At 39.0% G+C, this 21827-nt stretch overlaps 2 protein-coding genes across 2 annotated transcripts in view; one reads left to right on the forward strand and one right to left on the reverse strand.

Moving 5' to 3' along the window:
- Positions 1-526: 526 nt before the first annotated feature.
- LOC139655448 (pumilio homolog 3-like) lies at positions 527-11520 on the reverse strand (the record flags this gene model as incomplete). The annotated part of the gene is made up of 10 exons (XM_071532862.1): positions 11483-11520; positions 10567-10626; positions 10002-10069; positions 8598-8867; positions 7147-7306; positions 6016-6091; positions 4994-5087; positions 4051-4117; positions 3183-3357; positions 527-630 (listed from the first exon to the last, which is right to left on the reverse strand). Coding segments are annotated over exons 3-10 (1013 nt in total), but the record flags the coding sequence as incomplete, so codon positions are not given.
- Positions 11521-12784: 1264 nt separating this feature from the next.
- The window catches only part of LOC139655450 (cilia- and flagella-associated protein 44), a 34980-nt gene continuing 25937 nt past the window's right edge, over positions 12785-21827 (forward strand). Inside the window, exons 1-9 of the mRNA XM_071532864.1 lie at positions 12785-12803; positions 14001-14163; positions 15573-15735; positions 16461-16563; positions 17282-17498; positions 18407-18521; positions 19503-19667; positions 21149-21304; positions 21432-21479. Of these exons, the coding sequence (XP_071388965.1) occupies positions 12785-12803; positions 14001-14163; positions 15573-15735; positions 16461-16563; positions 17282-17498; positions 18407-18521; positions 19503-19667; positions 21149-21304; positions 21432-21479 (1149 nt within the window). The remainder of the gene's footprint in view (positions 12804-14000; positions 14164-15572; positions 15736-16460; positions 16564-17281; positions 17499-18406; positions 18522-19502; positions 19668-21148; positions 21305-21431; positions 21480-21827) is intronic.

Below are 21827 nucleotides of genomic sequence, written 5' to 3' on the forward strand. Positions count from 1 at the left end.
ACTGGCTTCACCGTTTATATTATATTATGTTTATATATATTTATATTTATATATCGCAAATGTTTATTTTTTTTTTATCCATATTTAAGTAAGAAATCATGACAATAGGAAATGGTAACATCTGTGAGAAACTAACTTAATTCATATATCATATGTAAATAATCCAAAATCTTTCCCCATATTTCCCACCATTACATTCTACTTAACGTGCTTAAATTAAATTTGTAACCACACAGTTGTTTATATTCTATTTTATTACTCTCTTACTGTGTTTGTTTGTTTTTTCTTGTTTTATTGCTTATTTATATTCTATTTCTGTGTTAATATTCTATTTTATTTCCCCCTGCTGTCTCCTAGTATTTCTCTGCAACTAACTAATTTCCCTACAGGGATCAATAAAGTTTCATCTCATCTCATCTGTTCTTGTTTTATGTGTGTGTGTATGTGTGTTCACTTGCTTGTCCTTGTGTGTGTCTGTGTGTGTGTGTATGTGTGTGTGTGTGTGTGTGTGTGTGTGTGTTCTTACTTCTGTGCCATGGGTGTGAGTATCTGCTTCATCTCGTCGATGATGTTGTTCAGTTTTCCTGGGTTCGCCTCCACAACTTTCTCTATGGTGGGACACACCGGAGACTGGAGACCAGACATTCACAGATCACAGATCAGTTAACAGCAGCAGGTATAACAACAGTAAACCTGCCGTCCTCCACCAATGATGAAGTCCCCGTCTGAGCCAATCGGGGACAAACATGTCTCCTTGTTTTCAGCTGTAACTGTAGTTCCCCGTTGGGCCGATAATATGAAAGCTGAATGCACTGTGAAATCTCTCTGGGTACGTGTTGTTGAAACATTAGTAAATTTACTTGATAAACATCTTCCATTTTGCCCAGCCTTCTGGCTTTTTGGTCATAACCCAAATGTTATATTATCATAGGGCTGGGCGATATGGACCAAAAATCATATCTCGGTATTTTTAGGCTGAATGACGATACACGATATATATCTCGGTATTTTCTACAAAGTGGGCTAAATGTTCAGTTGTAAGTAGGGCTGGGTGATATGGACAAAATCAAATATCACAATATTTTTGACCAAATACCTCGATATCGATATTGCGACAATATTGAAGGGATGACTATTGGTGCTTTCACAAAATATTTACACAATGAGATTTTTGATAAATAATCATCAGTAATGTGGATATAATGACTAAGTGGGTAAAGGCAAATAATAGAACAGCTAGAACAGTCTGGTAAGTTCAGAAAATGACATCACTTTACTGTAATGCAGCCTTTAAAACCAGGAAAAGACACTTATGCCATATCACAATATTACGATATCCAAAATCTAAGACGATATCTAGTCTCATATCACGATATCGATATAATATTGTTATATTGCCCAGCCCTATATTATCATATGTAGTGAAACGAATAATCCTTGCTGCTTCAACAAGCTGCAAAAAAGACCATTCTTAAAAGTTGGTTTGAACCGAGCATTGTTCTGAATAGAGTCTGGCCTCTACTGTTCTATGATATCTGTCTTCTAGAAAAATCTACAGCCAAGGTTAATGGTGCAAAACCTGAGACATTATCCACCTGGTGTCATGCTATTAGCTATATTCCTAGGCTGTTCTAACATACAGCTCTTACTTTAATAGCTGTGTTTTTTCTTTTTTTCTTTAAAGATCCACTGCAGTGGAAATTGTGTTTTTCAGTATGTTAATGTAAAATTGCCCAAAATGTCTGAACTGTAGTTGTGTGAAAATGAAATTTAACACAATTGTACTGGCGCTTTAATGTTTGGTCTTTACTTTTTTTAATTACCATGTTATTTCCGTAACAGCACATGCTTTCCTCACAAATAACATTTTTGTTATTTATTTGTTTACTCGTTTGTTTATATATTTCTGTTTGTTATGATATGTGTCTGTTATTTAATTCATTTTATTTTATTAATTTATTTTTATTCTATTTTACAATTTATTTCTCACGTTTGCATTCTGCTATGTACTGCTTAAAAAAAAAAAAAAAAAAAAAGGAAAGCTGAAAATGAGATCAGCGGTGTCTGAGATTTTGTGACAGAGTAATGAGTTTTTAGAGCAAATGTCTGCACCTGTTTCACCTGAATTTATCTGCACTTTAAAATGTCTATGTCCTCCACATGTGTGCATCTGTATGTTTTTACATATGATGACTTGTATGTTCGTATTTTATCTTATCATACATGTATTGCTCTTGGCCTTGTGAAGCACATTGTGTTGCTTTCTGTCTGAAATGTGCTATACAAATAAATTTGAGTTTGACTAATGTAATTTAGAAAATGTGACGATGCAGCGGTGAGATGCTTCATTCCCCCAAGTCAAAATCCAACAAGTAAACGAACGTTGTGGCGCCAATCAGTGCAACTCTGAAAATGCTGAAATGGAGCAACGACACGCATCATTCCCAGAAGTTCAGTCAAAATCCAATCAGTGGAGTCCGAGATATTGAGTCTGACAAACGGACCGGGGACCATCTATAATCCTTCCCCCCCAGGTTCAATATGGAGGACAATCATGTATTTGCGAGTGTATTTTTTGTGGCTTGACAGCATTTGATCGTCATATTTCCAAACTTTACAAAAACATTTTTCGCTCAAAGTTTGCCTTAAGTTGGGTCCACATCAGCTGGCTTTCTGATATTATCTGACTTGAACCTGAAGAACTGCCAAACAGCTGCAGCAGCGTCTTTTTCATTTCCCTGTTAGTTACCACCTGCCAGAGCAGGTGATAATTATCCCTCCAGACTGAACTACCAGAGGCACTGTCATACAAAAAACATCATAAATGGCAAGAATTATGTGGCATTTCAACAGCAAATAGAATGGTATTGATTATTGTTGCCGTGAAAACCTTGTAACTCCAATTTTGGTGATTTCCATGTTTCAACTTTAATTGACGTATTATATGGTTCCTCTATGGATTGAGGAAGTTCTACCAGTTGTTGGGTTTATGAAACCCTTTCAAAACCAATTGGATAAACCCAAAAATGCAAAAAACAAGGCTGCTTTTCTTAGTTCCTTCCAAGATTTTGTAGATACATGGTTTCCCCCCTGACAACAGGGATGCTATCGAACCCTAAAGCATGTAAGCGTGCATGAAAACATATGTGTGTGTGTGTGTGTGTGTGTGTGTGTGTGTGTACCTTGCAGACGATGAATGTATTCCCGTACAGCTCCTCGGTCAGCATGAGCCTCTGGGCCAGCACAGCTTTGTCGTTGTAGGCGTATTCGATCAGGAAGGAGGCGGCGGCGTGGCGAAGCATCTGACGCACCTGACCTTTGAAGGTCTGCATCACAGCCGCCACCAGCTCCTTGTTACTGTGAAGGAAACACACATCGAACCAACGTGTGGACAGGCACATACACACATCATTTGTGGCGAAAGCAACATGTGGTTCAGGATTCAATACAAACAGGATACGATGTGATCAATAAAAGTTCAGTGACAACAAAGTCTGACTGTGCAGAATTCTGTTTATTTCTGAGACTCAAATCATTCTAGCGATGCCATTGGCTGCTAGAATGTAAACAATTTAAAAATGTCATTACAAAGTGACAATAATATAATTTGGATGGAGAGCTTGTGAAACTGTGATGGTCAAGAGTCTCATTAGTGATTACTACAGCAGAATAACATGGATTCATTTTTCTGCCTCGTGATACGCATTGACATATTTTTGTATTGCAATATGTGGAATTTCGATATATATCACACAAAGCCTTTCTTCCCCATCCGCTTGTGTGAGAAACACCAGCAGCTTTGCACTCAATCCCACAGAGTCTCCCATTGTGAAAACGAAAGTGAAACTTAAATTTCCACAATTCACTCCAAACTCGCATGTGCTTGTAATAGTGTGTGTAAAAAGTAACTTGACGCTTTTTAGTTACTGGAGATGTGTCAAACTGTTCAGCACTCAGATAGAGAATTAACATGAAGTGGGCCAGACATTGCCAGGCACTCAAGAGTTTATCATGTGTAATCAGTGTTGACGGTGGAAACGTGGAACTCACCCGTACATCAGGAGCTTCTTCACCACATGTCTGCCGTACTGAGACTTACACAGACCCACCATGTCGTCTGTGGGAAACAACAAACCACAAACTGTGAGTACAGCAGACTTCAAACACACCTGTTCTCTGTTACGTAAGTCTGGCTGGTCATGTGACAGCGACCCACTGACATGATGTTATTGCCTTTTGGATTTATTCATTCTATTGATAATACGTACATTTTATGGTTTTGATTTTCTTATTAATTGAGCGTGCATTTTATTGTATTTGTTTCTACTCAACAGTCAAAATTCAAAAGTTTAAAAAGCCAGTTATTATTAAGGACAGACTGTTATTAGTACGTGATAAACATCAAGTTAACATAGAGAATAAGAGATAAAAATCATTATGTACTACCAAAAATAAAAACTGAAATGGGAAGGACTTATATTTTCAGAACTGTTAAATTATGGAATTCATTACAATAACTCACTCAAGAACAGTACGGCAATTGGATTGTTGATTGCAAGATTTCAAGATTCAAATGTAGTTATCATCACACTACTGTATTGTACTGTCAGTAGGTTTGTAGAGTATTGGTATTATATGTGAACACATGTAGATGAATATGTGTATATATGTAGGTCCATAGAGGATATGTGCCAATGTATGTAGGTTATATGTATGTATGTATGCATGTATGTATAGGATATGTGTGTGTTAACAATTATGTGTTGTATTATTATGAATTATTGTATGCTTAAATGTTTTTAATGTGGACTCTTGGAAGATTAGCCAATGGGCTAAAAGAGATGTCATGACACCAGAATTGTGACTTTGATACCAATACTAAATTTAATATCTAAAAATTTGACACTACTACTGCGGCTGGGCGATACGGTTACAGTCGATATCGTGATAATCAATGGATCGGTGACCCGTGGAGGAAAACCCGATCCCTCACCTTTGAGTTCCTCGAACACTTCCAGTCTCTGCTCGTTGTTGCCGAACTGGATGAAACACTGCAGCACCCGCACCGTGTCGTGGGCGAACGCCATCTGGAGCGGGAGAGACAACCGGACGTTAGAGACGTTAGAGACGTTAGAGACGTTAGAGACGTTAGAGACGTTAGAGACACTTCATCTGTCACCACAGACGCCTCAGTATGAGGTCATGACTCGTCGACTGTCAGTTTTGGTCAGTTGTGGAAGAAGTACTCAGATCTTTGACTTAAGTAAAAGTAGCAATACTACAGTGTAAAAAATACTTTGTTACAAGTAAAAGTCCTGCATTCAAAATCTTACCTAAGTAAAAGTACAAAAGTATTAGCATCAAAATATACTTAAAGTAGCAAAAGTAAAAGTAGTCATTATGCAGAATGGCCCATTTCAGAATCATATATATCATGTTATTGGACTATAATTACTGATGCATTAATGTGTAAGCATCACTTTAATGTTGCAGCTGGTAAAGGTGGAGCTGATTTTAATTACTTTATATACTGCTGGGTAGCTTAACCTATAAAAATATATAATAATGTATTAGTTCATTTATAATTTGTATTAATAATCTAAATCTGCAAAGTAACTAGTAACTAAAGCTGTCAAATAAAGGTAATGGAGTAAAAAGTACAATATTTCCCTCTGAAATGTAGTGGAGTAGAAGTATAAAGTAGCATGAAATGGAAATACTCAAGTAAAGTACAAGTACCTCTAAATTGTACTTAAGTACAGTACTTTAGTAAATGCACTTAGTTACATTCCACCACTGGTTTTTGTCACTCTGGGGATTTGCAGTTGTTTTTTGAAAAAGTCCCACAAAAAAAATCTTAACTCGGGCTATGGGAATTAATTTAGCCTTTTTGTGAGGAAAAGCCTGAATACTGGTGGTGACACAGACAAAAATGAAGTAGAGAATTCAAACAAACAAACAAAACAACAAATCAATAACTGGATAAATCAAAGTAGAAAGCAGAGTGAGACTCACTGCTTTGATCTTGCCTCGGACCAGATCATGAAGGTCCGTCATCAGTTTGTTTTTCTTCTCTTTGTCACAGTCTTTCCTGTTGAACAACACCATCACCGTTAAGTCTGACCCAACTTGACTCTCTAGAGGTAAGCGCTTGTTTTCTTCTCCTCACAGTCACAGTCTCTCTATTATTCTCTTACACACCATCATACTGGTTTTCTGGGTAAAAAGTAAGAATGCCCCGATAACGTTTTTTGCCGCCGATTGTCTATGAGCCATATCTGCCGATACCGATCGGCCACACCGATAGTTTTTTTGTTTTGTAATAGCAGCTGGCAGCTGGTCTAACAATTTCCATTTTACATACATTTCATCCATCAAATTGAGTCCTGGTTAAAAAGTATCCACAAGTGTTTTGCGTCATCGAGCGTTTTTTGCAATCGGCGACTATAAAGCATTATGGGAATTCTCCGATCTCATATTTATACTGAATATCGTCTGATTCCGATTGCTGGCTGATCGATCGCGGCATCCCTAGTAAAAAGGACTAAATCTACAACAACATCATACCAGACTAGCAATAAACTAGCAGTAAAGTGTCTGTTTTCTTCTCTTGGTCATAGTATTTCCTAAAGGCCAACAAACAGCCTCACTGAATGTGACATGCTGCATATGAAGAGGCAGGAAACTGACTTTCATCCACTGAATAAAAAAATCCAGCTGCTGCTTTCCCCTTTCGATAATAATAGTAATAATTGTTTGTTTTTTTTACACAGAAGTTATCAGAAACCAGAGTTTACAAAGTGTTTTACAAGAGGGCATAAAAATAAGAATAGTAAAATATGTAGGAAGGAGATGAAAATGGGGCAATGAAACAATACGTGGTTAATAAAATAAAATAAAGACTAAAAAGTGGAGAAAAACAAAAACAGGTCTATGAAAGTGCAGTTGAAGTAATTGAAAAGGCTGACAGTAAATTAACTGATTTTTCTTCCCACCCAACTAGATTTTTAGAAGGAAAAGAAGATTGAAAACTTGAATATTAGGTGACGAACCAAAGCGGCTGGTAGATGATGTCTGCTCTCATGGCACCGTAAGTGTGTGTGTGTGTGTGTGTGTGTGTGTGTGAGTGTGTGAGTGTGTGTGTACCTCCTGAGGTCTCCCCAGACATGTTTGCACTGGTTGATGATGTCGAACATGTCCTTCTTCTCTGCCTGCTGCCTGCTCTTCTTCAGATCCTTCTTCTTCTGCTGCCTGTTCTTCTGCGTTTCATCCTTCTCGCCCCGCTTCATCTTCTTAGCCTCTGAACCTGATAAAACACACACACACACACACACACACACAACCAGGATCAGTGAGAAACAGTTTGAAACAAAGCCTCGATGATCAGACGGAAGGATAATAGTCAGAGCTTGGGAAACACTGGGATCATTTATTCACCTACACTGATGGAAAAATTCAGCCAAGTTCAACAATGCTAAATTTAATCTGCTCAGATCTCTGGCTAAAAAAAAAAAAAGCCTGTTTCACACACAAAGCTTCACACAGAAATCTTCTTGAATATTTCTGTCGGCTCTTGTGTGAACGGGAGCCGGAGTGGATATTCTGGAAAAGTTGATCCAGCTATTTCCCCCCTTAATATAGTTAGTTAGTCACATCACAAGGAGAACCAACAATAAACAACGATTTCTTTTGGTTTGTTTTATTTTGGTCTATTTCTCATTGTGCTGTGTCGTATGTTTTTGTTCGTTCTACTTTGGTCTGTTTCTCATTGCGCTGTGTTTTATATTTCAATTCATTTTGCTTTATTTATTTATTCGTTTATATTTTTCATGTGTGTGTGTGAAGCACTTTGTAACTGTGTGTTTTAAAAAGTGCTATATAAATAACACCTTACTTACTTACTTACTTACAATACACCTTACACACATCATCACACAACAATACCAGGTAGTAACAATATGTAAAGTATAACACAGCAGCACATAATAGTGGCGGGCAAAAACAGCATAAAAAGACAAGACTTAGGTACCCTGTTTTTCAATATTTGGAAACCAGCAAAGTGAGCCTTGTTTTTGTTTTCAAAATGTCTGGAAAACGATGCAGAGATGAGGAGCTGCTGGCCGTCTGAGCGAAGAAGAGCAGATTCATATGAAACACAGCAGCTCCCTCAGCCGCCATTTTTTTTCAGCAATAACAACCGACGTCTTCCCTCACACGCATCCGGGACGGTCAGGTGGGAGCGCTTTCTACACTGAAATGTCATGGAGGATACTGGCTACAAGTGTGAGCAGGGGAAATACTAGAGCAGGCAGAGAAGTTAACAATCTTAGGAAAGTCTAAAATAAAACATGCTGAACATTTAAGTCTTATCCTTGAAGTGAGGATGAGATGACACAACTAAACATGTCCTCTGAATTCTGAAGGTCCAAAACTAAATAAAATGGTTCTCACAAGGATAGAAGTATAAGCTCTCTCTCTCTCTCTCTCTCTCTCTCTCTCTCTCTCTCTCTCTCTCTAAACAACTAGGTGCTGCTGTAACAGTTACCATGGCGATCTTACAGGTTCTATGTTTGAAACGCTGGCAGATCGGTTCCTACCTTCTCCTTCTTCTTCTTCTCCTCCTCCTTCCTCTTTCAGTTTCCTCTTCTTCGGCCCCTGTCCAGCTTTGGAGAATTTATGCTCTTTCTTGCCGCCGCCTCCGGTCTTCCCCAGTTTGCCCTTCTTCTCTGCATTGTTGTATGGTTTGAATGGCTTCTTACCGCCTGGTTTACCGCCCGGTTTACCACCTGGCTTTCCGCCCAGCTTTCCGCCCAGTTTACCGCCCGGTTTACCACCCGGTTTTCCTCCGAGTTTGGTCCCTATGGAGTCTGGGCAGAGAATGACACTGAGCTGTTACAGGGAATTCAAGGAGAACATAACAGACGGCACTGGGTCAGTCAAGCAAAGAAGCGGCATTTCATCAAAATACTGGAAAAGTTTTGATATAAAAAGGCTGCCACACAAAGCTACAGCTGCAGAATTCATCATGTAAAATCCTTGCAATTGCAATTTTAGCTTCCACAATAAATAACAATAGAATTCAGCCACATGGAAACATTTAACATCTGTTTGTTTCTCTTAGATTGAGAGCTGTGGTTGAAAACAGACAAGATGCTGATTTATTTTATTGTCAAAAGAGCAGTAAAATAATTTGGTTCCTAAAACCATCGAGACGGATAATCCTGATCACATTATGTAGCAAAATATTTAGGATTATAATTTTTTCAGCCCTATATCCAACCTATTAGAAGTAAGGCTGGTTGTTCCTGTTCAGAGAGTCAGGGTTCCTTCCTGCACAATTTTAATTTCAAACTCACAGACTTTTTCCACATCTTCAATTCTTGATTTAACTTTCAGATTTTGCTAACTCTGCCACATCACTCTGTACATGAAGATTATTCTTCACAGAGACAAATATTTATCCATTTTTGGCATTATTCAAAATTAAGGGGGGTGGGGTAGCATTTTGATTAATTTCAGCCATCTTGGGCCAAAATGTGAATTTTTTTTCCTTTCTCTGATTACACAGTGGCTACTGAAAATTCTGTTCAGTTCAAATTCAAAATCAGTGTTTTGCAAAATTTACCATGTGTATGTTTAATTTTGCTTGGTGCCAATCACTGAAGTTGAAGCGTATTTTCTACAAATTTGCCATATTTCATGGTCTAAATTCACACTTGAGCATACTAATGCACCAATACTTGTCTCAGATGTTTAGGCACTTGTATAAATGTTAGTTTTATTTTTTTTAATTCACATTTATATACAAAACATACAAAATTGCCAAATCCTTTTTTTCCATACATTTCCAGACAGATGTAGGAACCGTGAAGATTAACTGAGCTGACAGAAATACTACAAGATCTGGATAGTTTTCTCTCTAATGTATTGTCACACACTGTCATGCTACGACACAATGTCACATGATACTGGCGGCCTCTGATGTTACACATGGCTCTTACCTTTTCCTTTGTGTGTGAGCTTCTTCCCACCTTTTGGGGAAAAGGTTTTTCTGGGTTTAGCCTCCATTCTAGAGAGAGAGAGAGAGGAGAGCAGAGAGGAGAGCAGGCAGAAAAACAGAAAGACAGACAGCCGGTCAGAAACCAGAGTTCCCACACATTTTACATTTCTAAATCCGTCACTTTCCCAGACCTGATCTTGTGACTGGATCTGAAGATTTTGACCCCCAGATTTTGTCACTCGGACCCAAATCTGAGAATATTTTTATTGTCAGATATGATTTTGTCCAGAATTCCATGACCTGTATTCCATATCTGTATTGTAGGTAGAGAGATAATGATGAAACTATGATCAAAACAGTCATTCTTCTACATTCTCTAATTGTGTTAACTTTTAAATGAAATAATGTCGAAGTTTAACGATTCATCAGTTTGCTGGGGACCCCCTGGAACCCCCTCAAGGACCCCTGGTGGTCCCCGGACCCCACGTTGAGAACCACTGTGTTAGACAACAGCGGCCAGGGTCCCCGCACCGTTTCAGTTACAAAATCCCAGACTTTTCCCAGACCTTAATGTGTTGATCTGAAGCTTCTGGTTGGGGTTCAGTCTGTCTTGCTCCCACTAAACTCTACAGATAATATCATGTGAGTATGTGAGATGAGGAGAGGAGAGGAGAGGAGAGGAGAGGAGAGGAGAGGAGAGGAGTGTAAAACCACAAACTGTATCTGTATCTCTACTTTTCCACAACTTTTTTTGAGCAATTTGCAGACTTTGAGACCTGGAAATTACCAAATTCTTTTACCATACATACATGGACTGTAAAAAATGAAGCTGAATATCACTCTATAGCAGATTACTGTGCACAACAAAAACCACAAAGAGTAAAACTGCAGTGGATGCTGAACAACAGAAAACGCGTGTTTCTTTTTGCATAGTTTTCCAGACTTTTTTTTTTTTCAAGTTTTCAAGATCTGGCAATTATCAAATTTATTTTCCACACTTTTCCTGACCTGTCTACACCGCAGGGCTATACATAGTACTAAACAGCAAATTAATAATATACTACACCTATACTAAATATAGAATATACATTTACATCGAAACTGAACATTTTAAAACACATTTTCAGACTTGTTGTGTAATTCTCAAACGTTACAAGTTGTGAAAATAATCAAATTCATCTCCCACTCTTTTCTAGACTTTCCAGATGTGTAAAAACTAGCAGAAACACCGTTAACCAGGCAGTCTGACAGCCTGCTTACTGGTAACAGTTTCTCTGCCAGTTTTAACTAACAAGGCTTAAGATAACAATGCTGTTAACGTTTGTAAAGAGAATTATCGTTATATACACAACATAAACATAAACAATGCGTGTTAACAAACGTTATTTAGATATTGACTGACACGACGTGGCTCTAGGGTTTAACTCTACTGATAAAACCTCCAACAACACACTTTTAAACAATATTATTAACGCGACTTACATGTTAGAAATACACACACGTTTCTCTTGCCCCGTCCCATGCGTTCTGCAGCCAATGCGAGTTACGGCAGAAGCCAACCAATCGAATTCCGGGGCTTCGCTGCCGTAAAATTTGGGTCGTTGCGACAGCTCTTTAGCACCCTGTTAGCGCTCTCTAGTGGCTAGCAGCAGCTAATCAGAGACTAGCAGGTAGGAAAGGAGGAAAGGAGGAAAAGCAGCGGGGAGTAAAATACCTCATAGAGCTTGTCGGTCGCTTCTTTAAGATTGTGATCGGTTACGTAATCCCGTACCGTACAGAAAATAACGTAATCTGATCGTTTAACGGTCGCAGGAGTTAGCAGAAACCGGCAAGTGCGGTGCAGCGGCCATGTTTGTTTACATGTCGGATTTAAAGGGGCAGACCTGTTACTGTGGTTACTGTGGTTACTATGGTTACTGCCTGTGTTCTACTCGTGATATAATCACTGCACGTGAATTCGGTTATTTGAGTTTAAAATTATAAGGTTCTATCTGCCTTCAGGATAGTTCTGAGATATTGAGCTTCAAAGTTTTCAGCATCCATTGAGTTAAATGGAGATGGGTCCTTTTGTTTTAGAAATTGCAGACTCAAAAATCATTATTTTCAAAAAATAACACCACACATGTCAACAGGCACTCACAGAATAGGTTCATGCGACTAACTCAGTTTTGACAAAAAGGTCAGATAGAACCTCATAATATCAAGGTCACGTATACACAAACTACTGAAAAATCTTTCTGATATGCAGTTGATTTATTCTCATGGATTGTTTATAGGAGTTAATTCGTACGTCAAAGATAGTCAAAATAAGTATGCTCAAATCTGAACACTTAGGCTTATAGATGGATTTGATTGATCCTCAAACACCATCCACCAATCATATATTTAGCCTACTCAAGTCTGAAGTCATGTCACCCAGATCAAAATGAGACTGAATCATCTCATAACAGCGATACAAGACTTTGTAATGTCCGCCGGTTTGAATCGAGATGTGGAAATGTGATGTGATCACCTCTAAATAAACTTGTAACCTTTGTTTCAACAGTTAAGTTTTTCTGACAGCAGTTTGAGACAGAGGTTGATTATTTTCTACACATTCTGGACACGTATTACTTGCTAACTGTTGCCGGATTGGATTATATATGAAAGTGCAGGTGCAGGTCCGCCATCTAGCGGCTGCAGGCGGCTCGCGCAGCTGCAGCTTGTGCTCGTGCCTGATCTCCAGCAGCCTTTGCAATAACGTTACTTAGTTCCGACGTTGCCTAGCAACGAGTCCAAACGAAAATGGAGGCCAATTCACAAGGTAGCGTACATAAAATATGTGTCAAAGATAACGTTTTGATAAGTTTTAGCTAGATACACACGACTGAAACTCTGCTGCTAACGTTTTGTTTTATCTTCACAAAAACTCCCAGTCAGCTGTTGCCCGTTCAGATGAAGTAGTAAGATGACGTTAAGTTAGTTCAGTTGGAAATGCTGTCGACGTTTTCCAATGGCGTTAACGATATGAGTTTGAGTTTGAGTTTATTAGTATTCATGCTCTCAGTTAACAACTGAATAGAAGCAGAATTTACATTAATAAAAATAGAAATATATCTATACATGATTGTACCTATATACACACATGCCCCCATACATACATACGCATACATACGCATTTACAAAATACAACCATACACTTACATACAACCATGCATACATTTTAAAATGCCTTAAAAACAATAATATACAACACAAAACAAAGAAAAACAAAAACAGACCCCAAAGACTTCAGCTATCCATCTTTTGTTCCATTCAGTTCTGTATTGTACAGTCTGATGCTGTAGGCAGGGTTGCTGCTTTCCTATTCTGTACTGGATGTGTGTAAAATGGTTGCTGTTCCGTAGCAGCCTGTTTGTATGATCTGCTCTTGTCTGTGGGATATGTCTGTGGTGATTGTTTTTTTTTCCCCTAATCAAATGTGTTTTACAGAGGAGAACACAGCTGCTCCAGCTGGACAGGAGGACACACAGAATCAAGCCGGGCAGGAGAGCCATGACGGTGGGAAAGGATAATTATTCCCAAACACTTTATATCCACTTTGGCAGCAAAAAATCAACATATATTTTATAACTTTCTATTTCAAAACTACAGATGATTACAGTCAGCCAGCAAACAATCATGCACATTTTCATATTGGTGGATGTTTCATGTGGAATAAAACCTTCTACTGTAACTTTTATTGTAACTTAATTCTCTGTTCACACATTTATACTGCATCCATTAAAGTGTTTTTGAAGAGCAGCCATCAGCCTCCAAGAGTTGCTGAATATTTTCCCTTTCTAGTTGTTTCCAGTGCATGCACCTTGGATTAAAGACAAAGTTGACAAGTTTTTCTCTTGTACACATTCAGACATGAATCCAGAGTAAACACAAATAATATTTTTCTTGTTCTTATGGGGTAAAAAATGCTCTGGCCATGTGAGTGTTGACTGACAGCTGAGTGTGTGTCTCCCCTCAGCTGCCTCTGCGTCTCACACCGAGCAGCCAGCAGGACGGCAGCAGCAGGCCGGGACATCAGGCTCCACGCTCCCTGCAGACATGTACTACGAGTACGAGGAGCTGTTCTCCAGACCGTCCATCACACCGGACTCTGACATCCCAGAGAACCTGCTGCACCTCTCGTATCCTTCTTTGGGAATTCACGTTTTTATGAATAACTTTAGAGCTGCAACGATTAATCGATTAATCGATTAGTTGTCAACTATTAAATTAATCGCCAACTATTTTGATAATCGATTAATCGGTTTGAGTAATTTTTTAAGAAAAATAAGTCAAAATTCTCTGATTCCAGCTTCTTAAATGTGAATATTTTCTGGTTTCTTTCCTCCTCTATGACAGTAAACTGAATATCTTTGGGTTGTGGACAAAACAAGACATTTGAGGACGTCATCTTGGGCTTTGGGAAACACTGATCCACATTTTTCACCATTTTCTGACATTTTGTAGACCAAACAACTAATCGATTAATCGAGAAAATAATCGACAGATTAATCGACAATGCAAATAATCGTTAGTTGCAGCCCTGAATAACCTATTATATAACTTACGGTTCCTCTCGTTGGTTTTAACCCGACACGCAACTCAGGTTTTCTGGCTTTCTTGCAGTACAGTAGCAGCAGATTGACGCCCACTGACCTCAAATTCACTAATATTGTGTTGTGAGGGCAGTCTGTGCTTTTTTTTGCCTGTCAGTTGCTTGTGACTTTTCATGTTTTAACACTAAGGATCAACGATGAAAAAATCCCGCACTCTGCTGCTTGCAGTGCAGCACCTGAAGTGTTTCAGTCCAACTGGACTTTCATCAGACTAATCTGTGGATGTTGTCATCCCGCTTTCTTGAATAGGTAAATCCCCGCCCCTCTCTGTGTCCTCAATAATGTCATCAGGAGGGTAAAGAGTAAATCATGTACAGCATCATATGGAATCACATAGCCAAAGTGCAACAAATTACCCCATTCACACCGTGTTATATACAGAAATATACACAGTTTTATATTCCGTTGTAATGGGACATCTGTCATGCTTGACTTTCATAAAAAGAAAATGACCACTTTGCTTATATAGCATGCTTTTCCTTTATAATATAATATATAATATAACCTAATAATCATAATAATACTAGTAATTTTCTTTGTAAAGCGATTTTCAAAAACAAGAGTTTACAAAATGCTGAATAGAAAGAAATACAAATAAACAATTTAAAATAGACAATAATATAAAACAATACAATAAAATACAATAAAACACACAATGAAATACAATAAAACAATACAGTAAAATACAATAAAACACAGGTTTAAAGGGTGCAAAGGCTATGCTATACAGGTGAGTTTTCCACTTATTAAGCCATTCTGACTGTATGGTAAACTGTCCATAAAGCTGCACATGCTCAGTCTCTCTTTGGTTTGATTGGAGCTTAGTTGGAGGGACAGTTTGAAGACCTTGGTGTGACAGTCAGAGACACCTTGAGGTACGGTGAGGCTTTGTGAATCTCAGTGTGACGTAGATCCTTAACCCGTCCTGCATGAAGTCACTCGTTTGGGTATGACTGCGGGCGCCGGGCCAACCTGCAGCTGCTGGATGAGAGAACTCTGACCTTTATAGCGGGCAACCTGCTGGTCCTGCTGGACCTTCCCACCAAGCAGCAGCGCTACCTCCGCTCCTGCAGCGGGGGGGGCATCGGCTCCGTCATGGTGAGGAGGCTCAGAGTGCACACGCATCACACACACACACACACACACACACACACACACACATTAAAGAGCAAGTGAAGAGGCAGATCAGGATCAGACTCAGATTTATTTACATTTACACTAGGGCTGAACGATTTTGAAAAAATATGTAATTGCAATTATTTTGACTGATATTGCAATTGCGATATGATTTGCGATATTAGAGGGAATGATCATTTTTACATAATTATTCTCATTTTCATTGAAAAAAAGTTTTCTTAAGTCTGTAGAATATGATGTGTAGGCCAGGACATCTCTGCAGCACCACAATATTTAATTTAAAATGGTATTTTGACACATTTCACCTTTAACAAATATTGCACTTCCTGTGATTTGAAAATTGCAGGAGGCCATATTGCGATTTCAATAAAATTTCGATTAATTGTTCAGCCCTAATCTATAGCTCTCTGTTTGTCTCTACTGACACAAAAGGAAAATAAAATGCTTTTGTTATAAGACTCAAGAATAACTGAGACAGTGAATCATCTGAGTTGACTATAAGGCTTCTAACAGAAATACTAATGAATACTAAATTTTAAATTCATTCACAAGCCTGTGAGAGACATGTTTAAATTCACATATCCCACTGACTTATTCAAATATTTTGTCTTCGTATCCTCTTGTTTGGATGTGCATGTGTGTTCGCACATGTGTCTGTGTGTGTGTGTGTGTGTGTGTGTGTTAAGGCACACCCTAGCAAGAAGTACTTTGCTGTAGCAGAGAAGGGACACCAGCCCTACATCGTTGTGTATGAATATCCTTCACTACGGCCGTACCGCATCCTCAGAGGTACAAGGAGACAAAGCGGCACTGAGTTCTACATTTTTTCATTTCATTTATTAGTTTATTTGACAGGGACAGTACACATTAAAAAATATGCCAGAATTAGTTTTCATCCCTGGGCAGGTAGTATAAAGAACAAGCATTGGACATTAGACATTAGATAGACATACATTGGTTAATAGAAGGAGGGAGTTACATAAACTGTATAACAGTAGACAAGCAATAGATAAGATAAGATCAGTTCAACTAAAATTGTTTGTGTAAATTCATCAATATCATCAGTTAACTACTGATGATACTGATGTTGCTCTTACTAACTATTTTAGTAAGAGCAACATCAGTAGTTACTGGAAGTATCAGTGTCAATAAATATATATACACACAAGTCAAGTAAACAGAGATCTGAACATCAACACAAAATCAATATCCAGTTAATAAAATCAGTCTGACTAGAATTAGTGACTGCATAGTTGATTACTGATGAGCCATGATTTCAAGTGATTGGAAAATGATCTGTAGGTGGTGCACTTTCTTATGTTTTCTGGTAATTTATTCCAGTCATGAGATGCTTTAACTGAGAATGCTGTTTGGCTGAATGTGCTCTGTCTAAATGGTATGGAGCAGTCTCCTCTCACAGTGGCAAGTCGTAAAGTGGTAAGTCGTAATATTCTTACTTTAGCCTTATCTATGAGCGTGTTTGAACCCGCGTGTGTCCGCACCGCAGGCGGCACGGGGCGGGCGTACAGCTTTGTGGATTTCAACCGGGACGGGAGCCTGCTGGCCAGCGTGGGCAGCGCACCGGACTACATGCTGACTCTGTGGGACTGGAGGCAGGAGGAGGTCATGCTGAGCTGCAAGGCCATCTCCCAGGAGGTCTACCGAGTCTCCTTCTCCCCGGACAACCCGGGACAGCTCACGACGTCAGGCTCCGGACACATCAAGTAAGCCGCAACGAGTCTGCAGGACACACACATGGTGCATTTGGGATTAAACCCTAAACCCTAAAAGAGCGTACTGTGTCTAACGTTCAAGGAAAGATCCACCCTCAAACACTTAAATACTGTGAAAAAAACAGCTATTGATGATATTAATCAAGTCAAGTTTATTTATATAGCATGTCTCAGAGGACTTTACAGAGAATGTGTCTAGCTAGATCTAACTACACACAATCAGTGGTGAACAAAATTATATAGGACAAGCATAACGAAAAACACAAGGTAGGCAAGAGCAGATTTTAGCAAGACAATCTACCTAATCTCTCTACCTAATCTCTCTACCTCTACCTAATCTACCTATTAATGACCATCACCTTGCATTTCTGGGCCCACTTCGTTGTTTGTTATTTTTGTTATTTAAATGGATAACTGGCCAATTGTAGACGAGGTGACGTCACCTCCAGATGTTTCCAGCAGCTCCAGTGGAGTTTGATATGAGAAAATGTTTCAGGATGTAAAACCTCAGCGGTAAACGTCAGGTTTTGGTGTCAGTCCCTCAGAATCAAAGAGCGAGGGCTTCTTTCTAGAGCCGCCATTTTGCACCAAGAGACGTTCAACAATCATACAGGGAGAGAAATCCATCGTAGAAGAGGAGAGAGACCAGTTTCTCCACCCACAGGAGCAGGAGAGAGACCAGAATGCATTGCAGCAGAGAGACATTGAGTTTGAGTAAAGGGTGAAAGTCATTCTGAGAAACATAGGAAATCACTAAGTCAAGTAGAAGTAGGTTGAGGCAGGTTGAGGGAAAGTGGGTTCACCAAAAAAGTACAACACTGAACATTTAGATGGAATACACTGATGTTTTCTTACAAGGTGATAATGTATTTAAATGATGTTCACCTTCTCTCCAACAGGTTCTGGAAAATGGCCAGCACATTCACCGGTCTTAAATTGCAAGGGCTTCTGGGACGGTTTGGGAAGACAGCCGCGACTGATATTGAAGGCTATGTGGAGCTCCCTGATGGAAAGGTCTGTCCGCTGCTTTTATGTCATACAGGATTCTTACACTGCTCTGGAAAGGCTGGAAATGTGTCGAAAAAGAGTTTAGTAATTTCCAGGTCTTGAAAAGTTTGGAAATGGCACAAACACAGCTGAAAAGTATGGAAAAATATGGTTGTACTGTGCTGATATAGTACAGTACATATGACTACACGTGTTTTGTGGTTTTAGACCCCATCATCTCACATATTCTGATATTTGTTGCTGTGAAAAAAAATCTTCACATATAGAGTGATATAGCAAAGTTACTAGGCACAAAGTGACTATCGGCATAAATCATACAGAACAACAATCTTTTGTATTGATGCCTTCAGGAATGCGTTTCAGAAGCCCCACTTGCAGTACAAATAGGAGAAAATTTGGTTTTCTCCTCTGTCTGTACTTAGACCTGTTTATGCAAAATACATGCACCTGTGCTTAATAACGGATTCTACCTCCAATTTATTAACTTGGTTTTAAAAAAGTATTATATTATATATATATATATATATATATATATATATATAGTGCAATAAAACGGTGTGCTAATAAAGTGCAGAAACAAAGTAAAGTCAGATGCTTCTGTGCTCAGCTGACTGACCGTTCCCTGTGATGGCTCCACTCTGATGCTTATGGTGAGCCTACAGAATGTGTCCTCTGTAATGGATGAGATTTAAAATGTAGCTGAGTACAATACTTCAGTAAGAACGTACTTCAGTAAAAGTAAAATTACTGAATGTAAAAAATACTGAAAAAGAACAAGTACACAAAAAAGCGACTCAATTACAGTAATGTGACTAAATGTTATTCATTAAAATTACAGTGTGGAAAAAGTATGGGATTTTGAAATTGAAATGTGTGTAGGAAACCTGTTCACACTGTGTGAAGTGCAGAATATGTTTTGATTCAAAAAGCCTCCATGAGACCCAGGTGGGACTTCAGCCCTCCTGTCCCGCCGTCTCTTCCCGTCAGGTGGTGTCGGGCTCGGAGTGGGGCAACATGCTGCTGTGGGACGGGGATCTGATCAAGGTGGAGATCTGTCGGAAGGGGGGCAGGACCTGCCACGCGGGGAGCGTCCAGCCGTTCGCCCTGGACGAGGGAGAGATGATGACCATCGGTTCTGATGGAGCGATCCGGGTGAGATGGGACTGACCCCACAGCCTATAGGCACTGTTACATGTTATTGATATCTGCCTTTTTTTTTTAAAGATTTCTTTTTTTTTTTCAATTATTTATTTATTCATTTTCATCATTCTTACAGTACAGAGAAATAGAACTCAGGGGGAAAAGAAGAAAAAAAAAAAAAGGTGGGATAAAATAATAGTGAGTCAAGGCACATCTAACCGGGCTAGGCGGATGCTCAGAGGTCCATAAGGGGTTCCCATGTTCTCAGAAAGATATCCCCCTTATTTCTTAAAGTATAAGTGCGCTGTTCCAGTCATAATGTTTAATTCAGAATTTTTTGGAGCAAATTAAATGTTGGAGGTCTTTGTTGATTCCAGTTGAGCAAGATGCATTTCTTCACTATATATATGATATTATGCCAATCCTCTTAACAGATATGGGGTCTAGTGTCCTGTCCAGATCTATACCAAAGCGATACCTTATAGGTATAATGTCCAACAGAATTTCCAGATCCTTGACAGTCAGGTCGTGTACCGCTTTCCAAAAGTGTTTTAATTTTCTACATTCCCAGATAAAGATTATTTTTTTGGCATTTTTGCCTTAACCCTCAGAAGTCTAAGCCATTTTTTTTTTACGTTTTGCTATAGATTTTATTTTGCTCTATTTTACCACCTTAAAAAATGTTGGTGTCATTTTTTTCAGCACAAACTCAGCTTTTAGAATATATGATTTGTTTTTCACTTTCAGATACTGTATAGATGGAGCAGATCCAATAATACAAAATAAAGAGAAAGTCGCCTATAGAAAGTCACACAAAGACCAAATGAAATGTTTTCTGTAGGGCTGCAACTAACGATTATTTTCATTGTTGATTAATCTGTCGATTATTTTCTCGATTAATCGATTAGTTGTTTGGTCTATAAAATGTCAGAAAATGGTGAAAAATGTGGATCAGTGTTTCCCAAAGCCCAAGATGACGTCCTCAAATGTCTTGTTTAGAAGATAAAGATAAAGATATAAAGATATTCAGTTTACTGTCATAGAGGAGGAAAGAAACCAGAAAATATTCACATTTAAGAAGCTGGAATCAGAGAATTTTGACGTATTTTTCTTAAAAAATTACTCAAACGGATTAATCGATTATCAAAATAGTTGGCGATTAATTTAATAGTTAACAACTAATCGATTAATCGATTAATCGTTGCAGCTCTAGTTTTCTGCACATAAAAGTGATGTTCCTGATGTTCAACGATGTAGAAAAAAATTGTTTTACTGAAGCGAAAAAAACAAATTTTTCTTACATTCCTCTCTTGCGTATAGTACTGTTTTGGTTTGAATCGAGCCGGCTGAATAAACTTGAGAGGTGAAAGTGGAGAGAGACAGGAAAGACCGGGAAAGAGAGAGAGGGGGATGACATGGGACAAAGGTGCTGGGTCGGATTCAAACCCAGGACTGAACCACCATGATGACCCCCCCCCCCCCCTTCCCCACAGGGCTGGGACTTCGAGAGCATCGACGCCGCGGACTGCAGCGACGACAGCGGCTTGTTCGAGATGGAGCCCATGAACGAGATGGTGATCGGACGCAACGTCAACCTGTCCTCCATGGTGAAGAGCTCCCTGCCTGACTCCTTCATCTGGTTCGCTCAGGTCAGAGGGCAAAGGTCACACTAACTAACACACACACTAATGCATAGCTCTGATCTCTGAACTTACACCATCATCAAAAACTCCATAAAAAATACAAACCTTGTCTCTCCGCTCGCTCGCCTTGCAGGATTCCAACGGAGGCATCTGGAAGCTGGATCTGTCGTTCTCCAACATTGTGAGTTTCCTGCACTTGCACCTTTAACGCTGTGTAGACCTCACGTGTGTGTTAGATATGCATTATTTATGTGGAGTGTGTGTGATGCACGAGTACAGTGCTGTATCCATACTTGTACAGTATCAACACCCCTGTGGTTTTCCTTTGGAATATTTGAAGATCCAATGCAATGATTTCAGCTCAGACAGGAAAAGTTTGATGTTGATTTCTAACACAGTGAGAATCATTTTGTTCAGTGTTTGATGTTAGATGGAACAAAGCCTGTAGGACTGAGACAGAGGCTGGTTTGGCAAGTAGCTGGCTGGATATTGTCTGACAGACTATGGGATGCTTGATTAAGTGTGCATA

The sequence above is a fragment of the Centroberyx affinis genome, unplaced genomic scaffold (assembly GCF_046629955.1).
Source record: "Centroberyx affinis isolate AG114_WGS23_722 - 3 ecotype Tasmania unplaced genomic scaffold, CSIRO-AGI_Caff_v1 ptg002262l_1, whole genome shotgun sequence".
NCBI classification, from domain to species: Eukaryota; Metazoa; Chordata; class Actinopteri; order Beryciformes; family Berycidae; genus Centroberyx; species Centroberyx affinis.